This window comes from Bacillus rossius, chromosome 2 (assembly GCF_032445375.1).
Source record: "Bacillus rossius redtenbacheri isolate Brsri chromosome 2, Brsri_v3, whole genome shotgun sequence".
NCBI classification, from domain to species: Eukaryota; Metazoa; Arthropoda; class Insecta; order Phasmatodea; family Bacillidae; genus Bacillus; species Bacillus rossius.
In genome coordinates this window covers 105,131,578-105,151,907 of record NC_086331.1, presented here as the reverse complement: position 1 = coordinate 105,151,907, position 20,330 = coordinate 105,131,578, and the positions used below count along the sequence as shown (strand labels likewise).

The following is a 20,330-nucleotide window of genomic DNA, read 5'->3' as shown; positions in this document are numbered from 1 at the left end:
ATCATCACACACACTCTCAGATTTTCCTCTTATAGTTCTATAGACAATTCCCACTCTGTTCTTAAATCTGTCAGCCAGCCATTCAAAACATGAAATTCAACACCTAGATTATGTGCTATTTGTAAGCTTTCTCTCAAGTGACCTCTGTTCCTTAAACCACGCCAAGAGTGAAATTTCATCTTCTTTGTATTTATCAACCTTTTACACTTTGGCGAAACACTAGTAGTCAAAAGTTGGTCCTGCTTCATCATGATTCCGTTCAAAGTAGACGGCAGCATTCTGAGTTTTTTTTGCCATACGCACTATTGGTATCAAAGGATTCGCATGAACTTCTGATATTATTTTCAATTTTTTTTCAAATGATGCCTTCTTTTTCATGGGTCTTCCACTAATTGTATATGTCATTATGCACTGTTTTTCACAACACTAAACATTTATTATGCGTGATAACCTTAAAATCATCCCTGAAAAGATCGCAAGCCTAAAACCCCTTATTTGCAGGTTATCAATTATTGTTTACTGAGCTCGATAAAAAGTGTGCGCACTGCTTGCACAAAATTAAATGCAAACAGGTCAACGAATAATGGCTGGTAGTAAATGGTTTGCTGTGAATTTCTCATAGGGTAAATGATGTACAGATGGAACAGCCTCTCAGTCTATACGAATGCAAGCAGATGATTGGTCAAAAAATACACTTTTAACAGCGTGCTGCATGCAGCAAAGGTTTCAACGGTCTTGTGCAGTTGAAATGATTTTGTTATCATTTGGAAATACATAAATTTTTAAAAATTAAAGATTAATTAGTAATGTTTAAAGATAAAAATTATTATTTAATTTTTTTCCACAAACACTGAATGTTATATGCCGGAAGCATCTAATAACGCAAACGTTATGACTGGGAAAAATTAATATAGGGATATATGGAAGTGATCAAGGGAATAATTTTGTAAACTTAATAAGCGGGAAAAATTATGTGGGAATGTCTGAAGCTTGTTTTACTGTAACATGAGAGTACCAGAGCACATGTTAAACCAGTCATGCCGAAGGACATTTTAACACATTATAAACAGTTGTGCAGAGGAGACTGCAACGGTAATAAAGGTGTGTTTATAATTTCCGTGTTGGTGATCGACCACTTAGAGGTGCATACTTGGAAGCGAGGATCGAGTACATGGTTACTATGATAGCAAACCAGGTCTGTGTACAGGCAATAGTACAGGGGTAATTGTGTCTAGCACCCATACAAGAGACGTCACACCCTGAGCTAGGGGCATAACAGGGTCAGTGTGCCCTCACACATGGTGACGCACATGCAAACGGTAAGGCAATAATTTATAGTTTTACTTTTAGCTCAAGTTCATTTTTAAAATCAATAATTTCTCCGTTATTGGTTTTAATTTATAATTAGTTTTTAGTTTATGAAGATGGTGCCAAATTCAACATACACAATGTCAAATGTTGCATAATACTTTAACAAAATAGTGTAATTTTAATAGTGGTACAAGCCAAATTTTACTTAGAAAAAATATAATTAGCAAAAATGTATGTTTCAAGAACCTATCAAAAACATTAAGGCAAAAAATACGTAATAAGAGGTGTATTAGCAAATGGAGAACATAATTTATATTTTGATCCACTTGGTCAGAATATTTTGTTACAAACTACAGTAAAAATTGCTTACGACGTTCCCGCATAATACATTTTCCCACTTATTAAGTTCACAAAATTATTCCCTTGATCACTTCCATATATCCCTATGTTAATTTTTCCCATTCATAACTTTGCGTTAATAGATGCTTCTCGCATATAATGTTTAGCATTTGTGGAAAATATAAAATAATAATATTTATCTTTAAACTTTTAAACTCTGTTTATTGTTAATTTTAAAAAATTAACTTATTTCCGAATGATAACAAATTAATTTGAAATTGCACAAGACCGTCACAAACTTTGCCAGAAGCTGCATGCTGTTACAAGTGTATTTTTCGACCAATCATCTGCTTGCATTCATATAGAGTGAGAGGCTATTCCATCTGCATGCCTTTTTTCCTATTCGAGTTATAACATGTGATGAATACGCAGAAAACCATATTTACCACCAGTCATTACTAGTTTTTTTAGGTTTGCGATCATTACATGCTTTATATTAGCTTCACCTGTATGTTTGTCTGTCCGTCTGTAACTCTGTCTGTCCGTCTGTAACTCTTTCGACTAAGAGTGAGTGACTCATCACTGTAAAATGTCCCACCCATTTCATTACGTTCGTTAGCCGAGCGGTCTAAGGCGCGCGACTTCTGTGACGTCAGCTTTCGGATTCAGCGATCGTGGGTTCTACTCCCGGCCACGCCGAAAAAAAAAATGTTTTTTTTTTTTTTTTTCCCCCGGTAAATTCTAATATTATATCCATACATCTAACTGCAAATGATTCGTAGAGACTTTACCATTTCTTTGTGACGTTGCAACTCCAAATAGTTATCTCAGATGGTAATAGGTAGTGTCGGTAACTCATTTCCCTATGATAATTATACATAAATATAGTTTAAAAAACTAAAAAAACATGCTTTTAAAGAATATCAAACTAAAAAGTTAAAAATAAATATAGTTTAAAAAACTAAAAAACATGCTTTTAAAGAATATCAAACTAAAAAGTTAAAAATAAATATAGTTTAAAAAACTAAAGAAACATGCTTTTAAAGATTATCAAACTAAAAAGTAAAAAATAATTTTAAAATTAAATTTATGACAATAGTATATAAGCAATACTAGTATAAATGAGAAAAAAGCATGGGGCGCTTAATATTCAAAAAATATGGCACAAAGCGCCTCAAGCTTTTTTCTCATTTATACTAGTATTGCTTATATACTATTGTCATAAATTTAATTTTAAAATTATTTTTTACTTTTTAGTTTGATAATCTTTAAAAGCATGTTTCTTTAGTTTTTTAAACTATATTTATTTTTAACTTTTTAGTTTGATATTCTTTAAAAGCATGTTTTTTAGTTTTTTAAACTATATTTTTTTAGGTGTGATTTTAAGGTTAATAAGCATAATACTTTTTTAGTGTTGTGGCAAACAGTGCATAATGTGCATCACCATTAAACGGAAGGCGTAATGGTTTGAAGAAAAACTGAAAATAATATCAGAAGTTGATGCGAATCCCTTGATACCAAGAGTGAGTATGGCCAAAAAAACTCGGGTTGCCGCCGTCTACTTTGAACGGAATCATGAAAATGCGAGACCAACTTTTGGCTACTAATGTTTCGTCAAAGTATAAAAAAATTAAAGATTGGTAAATACGAAGAAGTTGAAATTTTACTCTTGTTGTGGTTTAAAAACAGAGGGCATTTGGAATTCCGACAAACGGTCCAATTTTAAGAGAGAAAGCAGTAAAAATAGCACATAACCTAGGCGGTGAATTCTGTACTTCGAATGGATGGCTCGACAGATTTAAGAACAGAGTAGGAATTGTCTATAGAACTGTACATGGGGAATATGAGAGTGTGTGCGTTGATACTGTCCAGAGTCGGATAAACAAAAAAGTTGCCTGAAATTATAATGAACTTTGTACCAAAAAATGTATTCAATGTCAATGAATGTGGTCTGTTTCTGAACATGCTTCCGGACAGAAACTTTGTTTTAAAAGGTGAAACATGCCATAGAGGCAAACAAAATAAGGAACGAGTGACAGTGTTATTGGGTGGTGCCAGCATGGATGGCACTCAAAAGTTACCATTGCTGGTAATTGGGAAACCAAAAAAACCACTGCGTTTTAACAACATAATGACATTACAGTGCAAGTATGCAAACAACAAGCCTGCGTGGATGACAGGTGCCATTTTTGAAGACTATGTGAGAGCGTTGGATGCAAAGATGGGGTGCAAAAATTGGTTTGTTTTTAATGGATCACTGCCCTGCTCATCCCAAGGAAATATCAAACCTTAGGAACATCCAGATTGAATTTTTCCTACCAAATTCATCATCCAGACTACAACCCATGATGGACCAGGGAATTATAAAAATTCTGAAATAGCATTTTTGTAAGCACCTTGTGTTATGACTTATTACAAGAATGAAAAGTTCCAAAACAAGTGGTTATAAAATCAACATCCTGGACACCATGCATTTTCTTGCTGCTTCATGGGAAATGCTTGAATCAGCCACCATTAGCAACTGCTTCAGAAAAGCAGGCTTTGGTGCTCAGCAAGTTGACAATTTTTCCACAGAAGAATCATTTGAGGACAGAGAACCAATTTCGTGTGCTTCTACATGCAGTGCAAATATAAAAACTCTTCAAGAGCAGCTAAATTTTTCATGCACTTTTGATGATTATGTTTCAGTTGATGGTGCGGTTCTACCATGTGCACCACAAACCATCGAAGATTTATGTGCACAACACAAGGATTTAGCTGAGGATGAGACTGGCAATGGTGACAGTGATGAAGGTGATTCCACTTCCATACCAACTTACTCCAAAGCACTTGGCCACCTGGACAAGTTGAGGTTATTTGTTCATGAAACACCAAATGTTCCAGATAGTGTGAGGAAAAGTTTATGGGAACTGGACAATTTTGTGATGCGTCAGCGAGAAAATTTGTTGAAACAAGCAACACTGATACCGTATTTTTCAAAACAGTGAATGTTAGTTTTTTTCCTAGTGTTTTGATTGTTTTTTTATTGTGCTTATTAAAAAAATTAATTTTAAATAATTTAATTTATTGATATAATTGTATAGTTTTCCAGCATGCCGATGATAATTGGTAAGCGTAATTTTGAGTTAAGCAGTATGTCATTTGAGTAAAATTTGTTTTTATGAAGCAAATTTATTTCCTTTTCAAGAAGTTTTTCTTGTTAAGAAGTTTTTAGCATCCAGTTCCTTGAAAAATGTCTTAACAGGGTTTTAATGTATTTATAGATTTCACTTGCCAAATATTGTTTCACATACGAAAGAAGTTTTCAGAAATGCTACTGTATTCTACACTGAAGAAAATTAGTTTGGAGCATTGTGTGTTCCATTCAAGAAAAGAAACGAAAAAAAAAAAAACTTACTAAATATTTCTTTAATCAAATCAATTTATAAATATGTGAGTTCAAAGGGGTCCATACTAAAGTTGAAATACAAAAATTAACTTACCCTTGAAGTTTTTGCAGGATCGAGAGCTGTCGACCTATCGGGCTGGAACTCTGTCTGCTTCGGTGACATAGGTGAGGTTGTTACAAGTGAAGTATCATACTTTGGAGATGGTGGTGATACATCAACATTTTTTGCAGTTTCTTGCAAATTCTTAGATGTTTGGGATTTCTTATTTTTGTCTCCAATTGAAGCCTCAATATTTTTGAATGGATTAGATGACATCAAAAATGGATTTGGTTTTTCAGAAGATCTATTGTGAAATGGATTTGTTGGATTGACACCTTTCTTCTCTGATCCTTGTAGTTTAGAAGATGAAAAATAGTTGGAAAATGGATTGCATGCATTATAATAAATGTCAACACTACCAGGATCATTCTGTGTGTCATCTGAATTAGTAGGTGAAAGAGAGACTGGTTTGGGTGATACAAGCGGATCATCATGAACATCTACACTGTTAGTAAAAACCAAAGAAGAAGGGGTATTTAGCGACTTAGTAGTTCTTGTTTGCTCCGATGGCGACGGCAACACAACTTTCTCAATTTTCCCACAGTCTGACCATGAGAAGTGTGTTACAGTAACTGGTGTGGTCGAACGTTTCTGTTTAAAAGTTACACTTTCTCGTTCTTCGACGCTGGATTCTTCAATATCTGTTAAGGGTCCAGAAACACTGCTGGTGGAGAGAGATGTGGAGACTCCCAAAGGCAGAGTAAGCTTGTCACCACCCTAAGAACGGCAGACAAAAGCAAGCAGGCATAAGGAGAAGGAAAGGATTAACAAAAAAAAAAATACAGTGAAAAGCTTCACAAAATTACAACAGCAACACAAAAATCACACAAAACATTATCTGTAAGCAACTTAACAAAACCCAGTACTGCATTATACTAATAGCATACTAAAACACACACATGCATGCAAACACACATACACAAAGTATTGTTTACAATACAAGCCAAATAAAAAAATTCAAACAAAACTATGGAAACTTATTATACATCAAGCTCAACTAGTTTTTCCTAACGGAAAAATTTGTGAATGTTTCGAAAGTACATTCACAGTTGTCTATATTATAGTTCTTGATATTCCTTACAGAATTTTAAAAAATTTAGCAGAATATTTAAGATAGTGCAGTGAAAAATGAGTAGTACACTTTTGAAAAGGAAAAAAGACAAAATGAAAACACAATGGTATATATTGATTGGCATTATAAGGTATTATAGTGGAAAGATGGGTGTATTTTGTCAGGTGTTGAGTTTATGCCCATTTTCTGTAACTTTATATAGACCGACAACCCATACAAAAGTATTATTCTGTATACTACTTATCTAATATATGCTACTGCTAGATATATTTTTCAGTCTTCAGTCGACGTCATCACTATCCTCGAGCCCAATGCGCCAAGTCCTGTCTCGGTACGGACTGAAAAAAATTTGCTGTTTTGATGACCTTCAGACTACTCGGGCAAATAATGCCAGTTCATTGGCTGCTGCCTTCTGAGTCATCTAAACTGGTATGCCTGTGATTCAATACTTCTTTAGTTGAGGGTTCCTCATCAACCAGAGTCATCCAGATGAAAAATGTACCAATAGCAAAAGCAGCTCAAAGGTATATGTATTTGAATGTACATGCTAATTATTCTGATATCTGTGTCTCGGTGCAGCACGCTCAACTAGGTGTAGTGAGTGCACAAGAGACTGTTTAAACAGAGCGCCACCAATCCAGTGGTTGTCAGCAGGTGTATGCTTTGACAGTGTCTTTTGTAACAAATGTGTTAGTCATTTATCTACCTAATATTGTATGTTCTTATTATTCATTACAGTAGAACCCTGTTATAATGTTCCTGCATATAACGTTCATAAATAGTGTAATTTCCTGCTTATAATGTTTGCTTTCTAACATTCAATAAATGGGGGAAAAATGTTTTAAAACCAAATTATTCCAACACTTACGATAAAAAGTTTCCTTTATGTATGTTTATGTTTACAATCACTGCCATACAATACATGAAGTTTGTTAAAATACAATTTTATGCAATATACTGAAGGTACACAATGTTCATAGTTACATGTCAGTTGGCACCCTTAGTCAACTCTTCTCTTCCTTGCCATTCCAGTGGGTATTCAGATGCACGTACATAGTCCTACGATATTTAAGTTGCCAAACATTGAGCGAGGGCATAACTAAAAGTGTTTTCTATTGCTTACAAATAATTTTTTTTCATTCATACGTAGGAATCCCAAAATTAAACATTTTCAGGTGGCGAAGGAGTATACGTTCTCACTCTTAATGTTGTCATCATGAATCGTGAGACAATTTTACAAAAAATGTGGCAGTGTATCTTTAAAGACAAACAAAATTTAACCAGGGAACAAGACGAAGTTGAAAAATTGTTGGCTTGTTTCAGAAAATTCATGTATCAAGCATACTACAGACCTGCCAACATTCAAATTTAAAAAATCATGAGGTCCTCGATAAAAATTTTCAGGCCCATAAATAGAGGTTAGATATAAAAAACAACAAATGAGAATCTTTAAATTTAAGTGACATACCTGTACATATGTTACATGGTCTCTGTTTCAAAATTTATTTCAACAAATTATAGGTTGCAGATTTAATTTAGTTGAACATATTTTAGCGCTGTCATGTAGTGATCATGCAGGGCCGCAACTAAAAAAAATGTAAAATAACATTCTGCTCGTGTAACACTATTATCACTGTTTACAGCAAAATTAATTTTTTTATTGGAAGCAATACACTTCACGTGTTAGTTGTGTTTTTTTGTAGCAACATGTTTCACAATGTCTCCTCTTCCACTATGCGAGATAGAAAAATCAGCACGGCACACGCTATAAAACGCAACATTGCTTCCTTTACGTGACTTGAGTATTGATGGAAACTCGTTACTGTAAGCTTTCGTAAAACTTGTTTTGTAACTTTTACAAACAAAATCTTGGGGCCCCGAAAAATCGTGAGGAAACACTATTTTGGCGTGAGGGCGTGAGATGGACCTTAAAATCGTGAGCCTCACACCAAAATCGTGAGAGTTGGCAGGTCTGATACTATCTTTGGTTTTAACATTAAAGTTGTTTACATAGCTTGGTGAGTCCATTGGTACAAAGCTCGAACATTGTTAAGTGCTAAATTTAGATTTCCTGATTATAACGTTTTCCTGCTTATAATGTTTTTTTCTTGTCCTCCCTTGAAAAACATTATAACAGGGTTCTACTGTATTTGTAGTAATGTTTGAATGGTGCTGCTAAGTTTACCCAGTGAGATGATATATTTATTTTTATTGGGCTTTACATATTGCCGACAACTAGTTGTGATGGTAACTCATGACAACACTGACCAGGGCTACTGGGGAAGGAATCGGCTGTGCCTACATTGTAACAAGCTCAGCATTTTCTTGGAGTGACTATGAGAAGCCATGGAAAATCACGATCAGAATGACCATACTAGGATTTGAACCTCAATTAGTGTTATCCTGTACTTCATTTATTGTCTTTTGTGATTGGCTGTGATACTAGTGATTGAAAGTATTTTTTCCTTTCTTTATTAACTTATTCATATTTCAGACCACAGTTGAAGCAGCAAGTAAAAAAACTAAATGCTATAATAACAAGAAATTAGTAAGTAAAAATTAACATTCATAAATTCCCATCTAAAAAAAAAAAAAAATTAAAAATAAATTCATATCTCATACTTTAGGCAAAATTAACACAAAACATTGTAAAAACATAATTATTTCCCATTAAGTTTAAAACAAATTTTAAAGAAATTTCACTAAGGATGTAGCCATAATTCAGAGAAGACACCTACATATTTATAAATATTGTGCCATCTCGAACTTGTGAAAATTTATGGTGGTATATACAGACACGCATACACAAACACATATACAGAATGTTCGAGAATCCCAAGGCATAAATTTTGTGGGTGACAGGGAATGGCAAAACAAGCATTTTTTGTTAAGAATGTATGCCTGGAAAACCCTGCAAAGTAACAGGTGCAAACAATAGTGTGCAAATTTGAATTTTGCATCCAAAAAGGGAGGGGCCACTCCAGTGGCTGACAGGCAGTGCAATCACAACACCGTGAAGGTTAAATGCTCTGCGGGAAGCAGACGATGAGTCGGGAGCAAATGTTTAGAGTTAAGCCATATGCACTAGTAAATGTACAGCACAAGGGATGGTTGGTTGTGGTATGGTATGGTAACATGTTTGGCTTTGGGCTATTAGCGCAGAGTTAACTTTTAATGATTACGGTGCTCCAATTACAGATTTAACAAACATCAATGGTATGAAATACTTTACATTTGAGAAGGCAAAAGGAATTGCATTAGGAGCAGTGCACAGTTACCAAAAATGGACGCTCTCCAACCAAGTATGGAACAGGAAGACCTTCATAAGTCATAATCAGCGACGGTCTGAAACTTGGACTGTGTATGACTAGCTCTTAACATCTTTGCCCGGTTCATTGTCCCGCTTAGCACGGAGCATTTGACCATCATCACGCTGCAATCATGCGTCCTCTCAGCCAGTGAAAAGGCCACTGAGCCATTCCACCTCAATTCAGGCAGTTAGCAAGATAATGTGTCAGGTCACCATCTCAGATTTGCTTTAAAAAATTACAGCAGTTACAACCAGTGCAGACAAGAAGTATGCCAAAAGGATTTTGTCCCAAAAAATTTTTTCCCCATGTTATAGCCTTTTGAAGTTGGTTCAAAATCAAAAAAGGTGGAAAAAGGGGTGTTTTTTAAATGAGCGGCATTTCAAAACTATTTTACTGATTTTGTTGATTTTTTTTTATTTTGTACCTATTATAGTGAACTACAGAGTGGAATAGTTCCAATGAGCCCAACGACAATATCTTTAAGGGGGGGAAACTAAAAAATTTGGCAAAAAATTTAGATTTTTTTGGATTTTCAAAAAAAATTTTTTATGTGGAATAATCAATTTTCATAAAAAGTAATTCTGGTAATATGTAGACCTATTACAGTAGTTTTACAGGAAAAATTGTTTTTAATTCTATGATGCATGGAATTATTAAAATTTAACTTTAAAATTTTCAAAATTTGACAAAAGTGCCATTTTTGATTGAAAATTACTGAAAAACCCCATATTTTAAAAATCTGAAAATTTGTAACTTTGTAGTCCTCACCTTTATTAATAAGCATGCACTCTGTTGGATAGTGTGTTTTTGCCTGTAAACATTTCTAGAATTTTTTGAAAATGTAATGTCATTACCTTTTGTATGTTGTGCATGCTCAATTAATAAATGTTTTGTTGGTATCTAAATAGTATGTGATAATTTGTAACTGGTTTTGTATGAGGGGAAACCTTGGGAAATATGAAGGGGGAGTCCCTATCTGAATATTCCCAGGCGCTTGCTGTAAGGGGAATCCCTGGTAGCTTGAGGGAAATCCCTGGTGACCATAGGGGGAATCAACTACAAGACTACAAGGGAATTCCCAAACTTTTGCTGTTACAGTTGTGTTGTGTGTGTTCATGGGTGATGTTCAGCTAGTGAACTAAATCATGTCCGACTTTCATAGTACGGAGAGAATTAAATGTGTGGACTACATTAAAAGGCACAAAAAAAGTGTGTATAAAAGTAAATGTGTGAGGATGTGTAAGGTGAATGATTTAGCAGATGATATTCAAAAGTTTGTGGGTGTATCTGTTTCAGTAAATAAAAATGATATTTTGTGTAGCAACTGTGTTACTTTTTATAAAAAGAAATTTCTGGAACTTGCTGAAGATGCAGAAGAAACATCCACATCAGAGAATTTTATTCCGGAGGATGAACTAGTAAGTGTTTTAAATAGCAGTCTCATTAAAACATTAAATGTAGAAGTATCACCATTGAAATCCCCTTCAGAGGTGAGATTGGATAGGAGAGAAGGTTATGCGAGGAAAAAGAAGATAAAATTAGTTGATGAGTTAAAAACTTCTGCTGTGAACAAATTACAAGACATATATCACGTGCATCTTTCAAGTGAGTTTGATGATGAAATGCCTGTGTGTGTAAATTGTAGTCTATGGTTTTCGAATATTGACTCAGCTCTTCATACTTGTAACTACAATGGAAAAGTACAGCTACTAACATTGGTACCACAAACATTTAGTAAAACTGTATTGAAGGAAAAATTACCTTCAGTGTCAAAGTACCTCATTGATAAATGTCGCACAGTTATAAAAAATAAGGGAATTTATGCTCAACCTGACCCCTATAGTGGACATCCTTTACCTACACAGGTACAAGATCTAGCATTATCATATTACCTAGAAGATAGTAAAGACTGTTCAAGGGAAAGTCCAAACAAAAAAGATGTTATTTGCATTAAGGATGGTAATGGCGAGAAAGTAAAAAAGGTTAAAAGATTCATGACAAGGTCCATCAAAGAGGCATACAAAGCATTCAAAAAAGATAATCCTCTTATAGAAATTAGTCTTTCAAAGTTTTATGCCTTACGACCAAGATGGGTGAAAATTCAGCCAGAACAGACTGCAGTAACATGCAACTTATCTGTGTAGCTCTTCGAAATGTAACAAATAACCAAATTGATGAAGACTATCTTCTACTGAAGTGTTTGTGTGACGAAACAAGGAATGAAGATTGCTGGCTCGAGGAGTGTGGTGACTGTCCTGGCACAGAAACATTAACTGTTGAAAACTTTGGCTTGGATGAAGGGGAAGAAGTTACATTTGCGATTTGGGAACATGGTGACCTCATAAAAAAAACTGTATCTGTAAATAATTTTCTGGAACATGTAAGGCATTGGGTTAAAAAAGCTATTCCTCACAGTTACATTAGGAAAATACAAAGGGAAGGAATAGTTGAAGCAAGAAGTTCTGTCCAACAAAATAATGCTCTTGTTTTACATTTTGATTTTGCTGAGAACTGGTCAGTTGTATTGCCTGATGAAATCCAAACTTACCACTGGCAAACTGATCAGCTTTCACTGTTTACCTGTGTTGCATACTTTGGTGCGGAAATAAGAAGTTTTGTTATAGTATCTGATGATATAGCTCACGACTCTGCTCACGTTCTCTGTGCTTTAGAGGTTATAAAACTGGAAATTTGAAAATTTTGTCAGTTAGAACTTTTGAGTTCAATAGTGTACATTACAGATGGGGCAGCTGGACATTTCAAAAATAGGTTTCAGCTGTATGAACTATGTAAAAATACTCAAACTGTTGAAAAAAAATGGATTTTTTCTGCTACAGGGCATGGCAAAAGTGCATGTGATGCAATAGGTGGTTTGTGTAAACACTTTGCAACTAAGTTCAATCTTCGGGCAGAGTGTGTTAATGCCATTAGAGATTCTGCTTCATTTGTTGCTGAAGTAGGTAACCTTGTACCAAAGATAACTCTATTGGCTCTTGAAAGTAAAGCAATTCAAACGTATAGGTCATCTAAGGAAAAAGAATGGGCTACTGTAAAACCAGTTGTTGGAATACAATCTAAACATTACTGGCTGATTAAAAATGAGACATACATGGGACGCACAATTAAAGATAAAATAGAAATAGTTGTACAATCTAACCAGATTAAAACACATTATTCAATAAATGACTTCCAAGTAGGCCAGTTCGTTGCTTGTGTATACGATCAGAATTGGTGGATGGGACAGATCACTGGTATATCTAAAGAGTTGAACGACATGACAGTGTCTTTTATGCATCCCCATGGTCCAGCTAAAGGGTTTCAGTGGCCACAGGAATCTGGAAAGAAGAAGGATGAATGTCCGGTGCCACTACAAAATGTTTTGTTAGCAGTAAGCAATCCTACTCCACTTGGACAATCAGCAAGACTCCACACTTTCGACAAAGCTGAGTTGATGAAGATCCAGCAGATCTACTGTCTTTAATCAGCCAAATAATATTTTAGGAAGTTTGTCAATATATGTTACATATAGTTGAGGAAGGGTAAGCAGTCTACATATAATTAATTATAGGTACATATTGTTGGTTTCAATTTTACTTTGAAATTTTGGTTTTCATGCAAGTTAAAGAGTATGCATATGTATTATATGTGTGTATATGTATTGTGCATATTATGTTAATGTGATAATGTATACACAGACTCTCCTTTTGTAATTCCCAAGGTTTCCCCAATTTACAAATTACATCTCACTTTTTGGAAACTAACAAAACATTTGTTAATTGAGTGTGCAGACCTTAGAAAATGTAAGAAAATTACATTTTCAAAAAATTCTAGAAATGTTTACAGGCAAAAACACACTATCCAACAAAGTGCATGCTATTACTAAAGGTGAGGACTACAAAGTTACAAATTTTCAGATTTTTAAAATATGGGATTTTTGAGTAATTTTCAATCAAAAATGGCACTTTTGTCAAATTTTGAAAATTTTAAAGTTAAATTTTAATAATTCCATGCATCATAGAACTAAAAACAATTTTTCCTGTAAAACTACTGTAATAGGTCCACATATTACCAGAATTACTTTTTATGAAAATTGATTATTCCACATAAAAATTTTTTTTTGAAAATTCAAAAAAATCTAAATTTTTTGCCAAATTCTTTAGTTTTCCCCCCTTAAAGATATTGTCGTTGGGCTCATTGGAACTATTCCACTCTGTAGTTCACTATAATAGGTACAAAATAAAAAAAAATCAACAAAATCAGTATAATAGTTTTGAAATGCCGCTCATTTAAAAAACACCCCTTTTTCCACCTTTTTTGATTTCAAACCAACTTCAAAAGGCTATAACATGGGGAAAAAATTTTTTGGGACAAAATCCTTTTGGCATACTTCTTGTCTGCACTGGTTGTAACTGCTGTAATTTTTTTAAAGCAAATCCGAGATGGTGACCTGACACGCTCCTGCCTGAATTGAAATGGAATGGCTCCACTCCTTATTTGTATGCAAAATTCAAATTCGCATGCTACTGTTCGTGCCTGTAACTTTGCAGGGTTGTATTTTCGGACATAAGTTCTGTAACAAAAATACCGCTTTGTTGTTTTCTCGCTTCTAGAGCAAAAGATGAGATAGGTCTGTATTATGAAAATACAGCTTACTTTACCCATTCAAAAAGAGCTAAAAGAAAGCTTCATATGAAGCTTGACACATAAAATTTAATTTAAGATGAAACCCCTAGTAAAAAGTGTTTACAAATATCAAGTAACTGAAAGATAGAAAACAAACATGTGCATGTGCATGTACATGTATAGAAATGTTAGCATATTTTGTATACAGGCATATAATTATTTTCAAAATAAGTATGCTTGAATAGGAAAAATTTAATTAAGTTTTATTTGCATATGTACTCAAAGCATGATCCTTGCTCAGCCAGTATGATCAGCTAACTAAACTAAAGGTTTGTTAAAGGGAGGCCTTGCCATCTTGCAATTTCAAATATTTCGATACCGCTTGCAATAAAGTTTTTGTGCTAAATTTTTTTGGTTTGACATGGCACAGGACTTATCTTTGGCTACTTGTTGAAGTCAAAACTTGTGAACTAGTGTGATTATCATGATAGTTGTAGTCATCCTCGCGAAATAATTAGTTATTTTCTTGTGGCGCTTAACAGACTAGTGCCTGTTAGTAAATATCTGGTTGCAACACGGTATAGAAGGTCTGGGAGATATTATTTATGTCTTGACATGCCAAAAATAGGAATAAATAGTTCAAATTTAGAATTATAGCAAAAAGATGGAAAAATCCAAGATGGTAGGGCCTAATCCCCCTTAAGTTACGGGAAAAGCAGTTTCTCACATCTAAAATCCCATTGTTCCTGCCAAACATCATTCGCAACATTGATATCAGTGCACAAATTGCTAATTCTTTAGACCACATGGGAATGATGCACAAGGTTGGCTGGATGTAGAAGACGTACAAGACCTTTTTTGTGCTATGGGACTTCTAGCTCTGCAGTCACAAACTCCACCAAAATGTGGTAATATTGATGAATATTGAACATTTAGTGTTAAGCATTGAACAGGTGTTTTAGAACAATCACCAAGACAACTGCAGGGTTGTTCCTTCGTTTCTACAGTAAGATGTAGAAGAATCATTTGATTCCACACAAATCACAGACAAAATTTGACTATCAGCAATTTTAATCATGTGCACAGGACAGTGTGATAATAATGATAATAATAATTATGATAATAATAGCTTTTAAATAATTAGGTGTCTGCAAAATTTGCTAATGCGCGAATGACAAAACATTGTCTATGCCTACTGTGTTGAAAATGTACATCTTCAGTTGTATTTTGATGCTGATGTGGGTACTTGAAGAATTTTTTAAATATTTAAATAATCAACTATCAACTTTATTTATTATTATGGGACTAACGTGGCAATTTTGGTGTGTTACATTGTAACGCGGGGCGCACGAGCGCATGCGCAAAGTGCCAAGGTGCAAGCTGAAACAGCGACGCCTTGGGTCAGTTCCTGCCCTTATCAGCTGGAGACAACACCTTGGCCTGAGCAGGGTGCATAAGGTCTAATAACTAATATTACAGTATAAAAAAAATTACAGGATTTTGTCGGCCTATTGACGAGTCATTTTGTTACATATAGAGCCATTCATTCAATCTAAAAACTCATTGGGCAATGGCTTATAAGAAATTGCGTATATTTTCATGAATTAGACATATGTTTTAAGTGTTTATATATGCTTCTGTGACTGGGAAATAGTCGCTCAAAAGTTAAAAGTGATTTTTTTTTTGGTGTCTGCTGACTTAGAATTTTTTCTGAAAAAATCTAGATTTTGGTAGTGTATGTTACGTAGGTCTTTGACAATATGTATTTGTAAATCATGTTTTGTGATGATTAATAGTATTCTTATTTTGTTCCTGCATAATCCAATGTGTTTTTCATAATAAATATTGCAAAATGGTTCAACAGTTTTTCAACATATGATAACTATTGATTGTCCTTAATGCACTTTTTACCACAATAATATTTTCCAAGATTAAAATCCACTTCAAATGACTCCAAAGTTAATAGGAAAAAAAAAGTAAATCTGAATTTCCTCCATATAATTGCTAACCTAACTTTTCCTTGTCATGCAGATAGTCATGTTTGTTTTATATAAAGCTACATAAAGGTTCAACTGATATTAAAGTGAAACCAACTTATAAAATCAATGCCAATACTCTCAAACAAACCATAAGACATAGCTATGAAAGGCCATTATTTCCTTTTTCTATCTCACGTGATACAAGTTGCAGCAAAACAAGTGTCAAGATGAAACATTCCACTATTGGCTACACCTGAATCCATCAAAAACGAAAATTAAGACTGGTTACGAATCTGTTTTCACAACTTGTTTCTTGAGCCATAACAATTCAAGTGTCAATACATTTAGAGCATCCCCATGTTTATCTGCAGTGTATTTTGTTACATGTAGCTACAACCTCTCTGTAAAAGAGTCGACATATAAACCTCTTGGCAACAGCTATCAAGAGTTGGTAATACATTTTCCAATGAGATAAACTATCAAAGACCTTGACTAGAGAAGGTAAGACTGACCCTAAGTAAAGGTCTACCTGTTTGTGCATTCACTGAGTAAGTTAGTAAGAATAAAAGGTTCAAGAGTACCAAAAATACAACGTGTCTGTAAAAGAATGTCCCAATTTCAATGGTATATTATAACAGTTAAACTTAGACTATTTACAACAAATCATACATAAAATTGAAGGTAAACAAACCTAGTTTTTTTTTTACAGGTGTTCAATATGTGCACATTTAGTTATAAGGCATACATCCAACCTAAAGTCCAATTCTTCCAAAACTTGGTTAACACATCCGGAGTAATTTTGCGCTTCAACTCTGGCAAATCATTAAGTAACAGCGGAACTTAGACGCAATCTTTTATAAAGCCCCAAAGGAAAAAATTGAATGGCATTATGTCAAGTGAACGTGCAGGCCAATGAATAAGAGCTCTGTTGTCGCGACCATTATGACCAATCCAACGGTTAGAGACTTCGACATTCAACCACTCTCGTACAAAGAGATTCCAATGGGAAGGGGCTGCATCCTGTTGCAAAATAAAGATTACAGGTTCATTCTCTACTAATTGGGGAATTGCGCTGCAAGCGAGAAAACAACAAAGCGGTATTCATGCATGCACTTATCTAAAACTGTTTTAAATACTCTTTAATTAAATTGTGACCTTGAACCAACACTTTCAATGCTTACAGTTGATACTATTAAATGTTATAACTGGGACATTATTTTATGAACATACAGTATATGGTCAAATCAAAATGTTATGAAATATTAAGGAACAAAAAATTATTGCTGGTAATAATGCTGTTTACTCCCTGGATGGGACACAACTATAACATTAAAGGCTCCGCCTACCTGGACACACATACAGTGTGCAGAGCTTCAGGAAAAACAACACAATTTGATAACTACTCAAGATATCCGAGTAGGGTCTGCTTACGAAAAGCATTTAAGAGTTCGGTGAGGGCCGAAAAGTACTTTTGATTTCGGATTAAGTTTTTAAACTGTAGTTTTGGAAGAGTTAAAACGGCTAAAACGCATGTTTTCAGAGTAATTTTTAGGCGTAAAAAAAACCAGTACAGATTCTTGAAAGCACTTAAGGGACTTGCATTACCCCTTTATCTTCATTTCTCCACCAAATAATGTTACGGTCACCGCTCAAATTTCACAGTTATCATGTGACTGCGAGAAGACTGTACGCCAGTTCAGAGCCTTGCTCTTAGAGGCGAAACCGCACTAGAAGCACCAGCGAGCGTCGCACTTATATTCCCGCCTCACTAACACACATACACCCCTGACGAGGCGGGCCCCTAAGTAATTAACTTCCTGGGTTACCCAGCTCGACTAATCTAGAATGGTTTCCAAAATGAGAGTGGTTATTGATATCCATGACCATGTGCGCATGGCACACGTTCTCGTGGCCAGGTAAGGGTCGCTGGTCCATTATAAGCCCCTGGAATTACTCATTTAGCTGTGTACTGTATCAGTACCCAAGTGGTTTGGAGCTCCAAGATCCTGGAGGTTACTATGCCTTAAGCCTTCTTGTGCACAACATGTGATGTAAATCCCTACCTTTAACCTTTTCATTTCACTGGCACATTACGTTTTTAATAATATAACTTAAAATGTACATGACATTTATAATAACACGTCAAAGGTGAATCAGAAAAGCTAAATTAATTTTTTGAATATATTTTTGAGGTCTGTATATTTTTAGTCGTGCCTCAGGTTTCTTCTAGTTACTGGTTGATTTATGTTAAGATCTGTATTTGTTGGGGTTCTGTGCGCTGGGCCAGTAAAGTAGATGGACGAGCAGATGTGACGTGACTGCATGTAGCAGTTTTACAGCCCCCATTCCCATGTCCACCACAGCCTGTCTGAGCTGCGCACTGTTTTTCACCGGTTGAAATAGCCTGTCAGGAGGATGTTATGGGGGACGGGGTGACAATCTGACAGTACAAAGGTCAAGTCGTGGGTGGAATCAGGGCGAGGTTTTTAAGGTGGTAGCATAGCATGGGTTTGGTGGCATCAAGGTTGAGGGGGAAACCCGAGTTTGGAATTAAGATATTTCTGCTTCTTGAGTTCTCAAATGGACGGAAGACCTTTTTTCCATAGTTCATCATGTAACAGATGAGTACCATTCATTATTATTTCTTGGTTAGAGTAACTAGTAGTGTAAGCTGAGAAATGCCTTGTTTGAACAACTGCCACTAATTATGTGATTTTTAAAGAAAATAAGTATTGCGTAACCACGTTCTCTTTAAACAGGTGTTAAGTTTTCAAGGGTGAGATTCAGTTTTAAGCATGGCTAGGACAGGACAGTTAGAATTGGCCCATGAGTTATGTTTACATACTGATTTGAGTTGTGAAACGTTATGTATTTTCGATGAGCCAATTTTTTGTTTTGTAGCCAGTTATACGAGTTAAAGGATGTTTTCTGACATTGGGTGGGTAAAAATTAATGTTTGTGACAGACACCTTGAAAACCACACATTTTACATCCCTTTCGGCTTATTCTAACACCACTTTTGGTTAGTTTTAATTACAGTTTTTTGTAAGAGCATTGGTTCCATTTTGAACACGAACCAAAACATAATTTTATAAATAATTAATTTGACACTAATTTTTCTCTCCATATTTTATAGTAAAACTCATTAAAAAATATTGCTTAAAAAATAACTTATCAAAAATTGTGATGCATCACAAAAACAATAAAAAAAACCTTCAAAAGCTTACAGAAATCAAAAGACATTACAAATAACATACAACACAATGAATAGAAAAAAATCACAAACTTACCACGGAAACAAATGTTGCACTTAAAGTGGTGTCGAATGGCACAGCATTAGCAGATTCAATGAAAAGCTTTTTCCTACAAAAAAAACATAAGCAACAATGAAATATTTTATAAAACACAGTAAAAAACTAAGACCTCAAAAATAACAGATATCATTTGAAACACAAAGATAAGACAATTATGTAAATAAATTTCAGTCTAGTCAATGTTAACACAATAAAAAACTAATTTATAAAGTAATAGTTCCCTAGTAATGTGATACTTCAAAATTAACTAAACTACAAAACACAATTATTAGGAAGGTACATACCAAAAATGTAACAGGTAGGTACCAAAAATTTAAAAGGGAGGTTCCACATTTACTAGTACTATTCGACACAACAACATAAGTAATAAGCACTATTTGTCCTTTATGCCTGAAAGTATGCATAGCTATGAATAATATTACACATAATACTTTCGAACAGAATATTCACAGTATTTGTAAAAAATTTCTGTGCTATTAGGCAATCAATACATTCTCCAATCTCCTAATAGTCAGACATTTATTTTACTATCAATTCATGTTTTATATCATATGTAGAATGTAAATTTTTTTTTAAATTATATAAAATTTAAGGAAAAGAGCATTTGGCTTTGAGTACAGAAACAGTAAGTGTTCCCAAGGTGCTTGGATGACCAATACATAAATACATACTATGAAAATAATTAAACGTGTACTAACCCAGAGATAATATTCTTTTCTATATTTCTTTCATTCGAATCTCCACCAGACCACTTCAACTCTTCTTCTACTTTTGCTGAAAAAAATTATAAAATAATCATGAAGTGTCATCAATACACAATAGTTTCATTAAGTTAAAATTCTACTGGTATGACATAACACCCATTAATCAATTTAAAATATATTTTTGGACCT

General features: G+C 34.4%; 1 protein-coding gene across 2 annotated transcripts in view; it reads right to left on the bottom strand.

The window, feature by feature from the left end:
* Window positions 1–20,330, bottom strand: part of LOC134529549 (band 4.1-like protein 5) — a 111,037-nt gene that overhangs the window by 8,629 nt on the left and 82,078 nt on the right. The window contains exons 15-17 of one of the 2 annotated variants that reach the window (XM_063363759.1): window positions 20,136–20,211; window positions 19,414–19,486; window positions 5,133–5,855 (exon numbers count right to left, since the gene is read on the bottom strand). In XM_063363759.1, the coding sequence (XP_063219829.1) occupies window positions 5,133–5,855; window positions 19,414–19,486; window positions 20,136–20,211 (872 nt within the window). The remainder of the gene's footprint in view (window positions 1–5,132; window positions 5,856–19,413; window positions 19,487–20,135; window positions 20,212–20,330) is intronic. The other variant, XM_063363760.1, reaches the window with a different exon arrangement.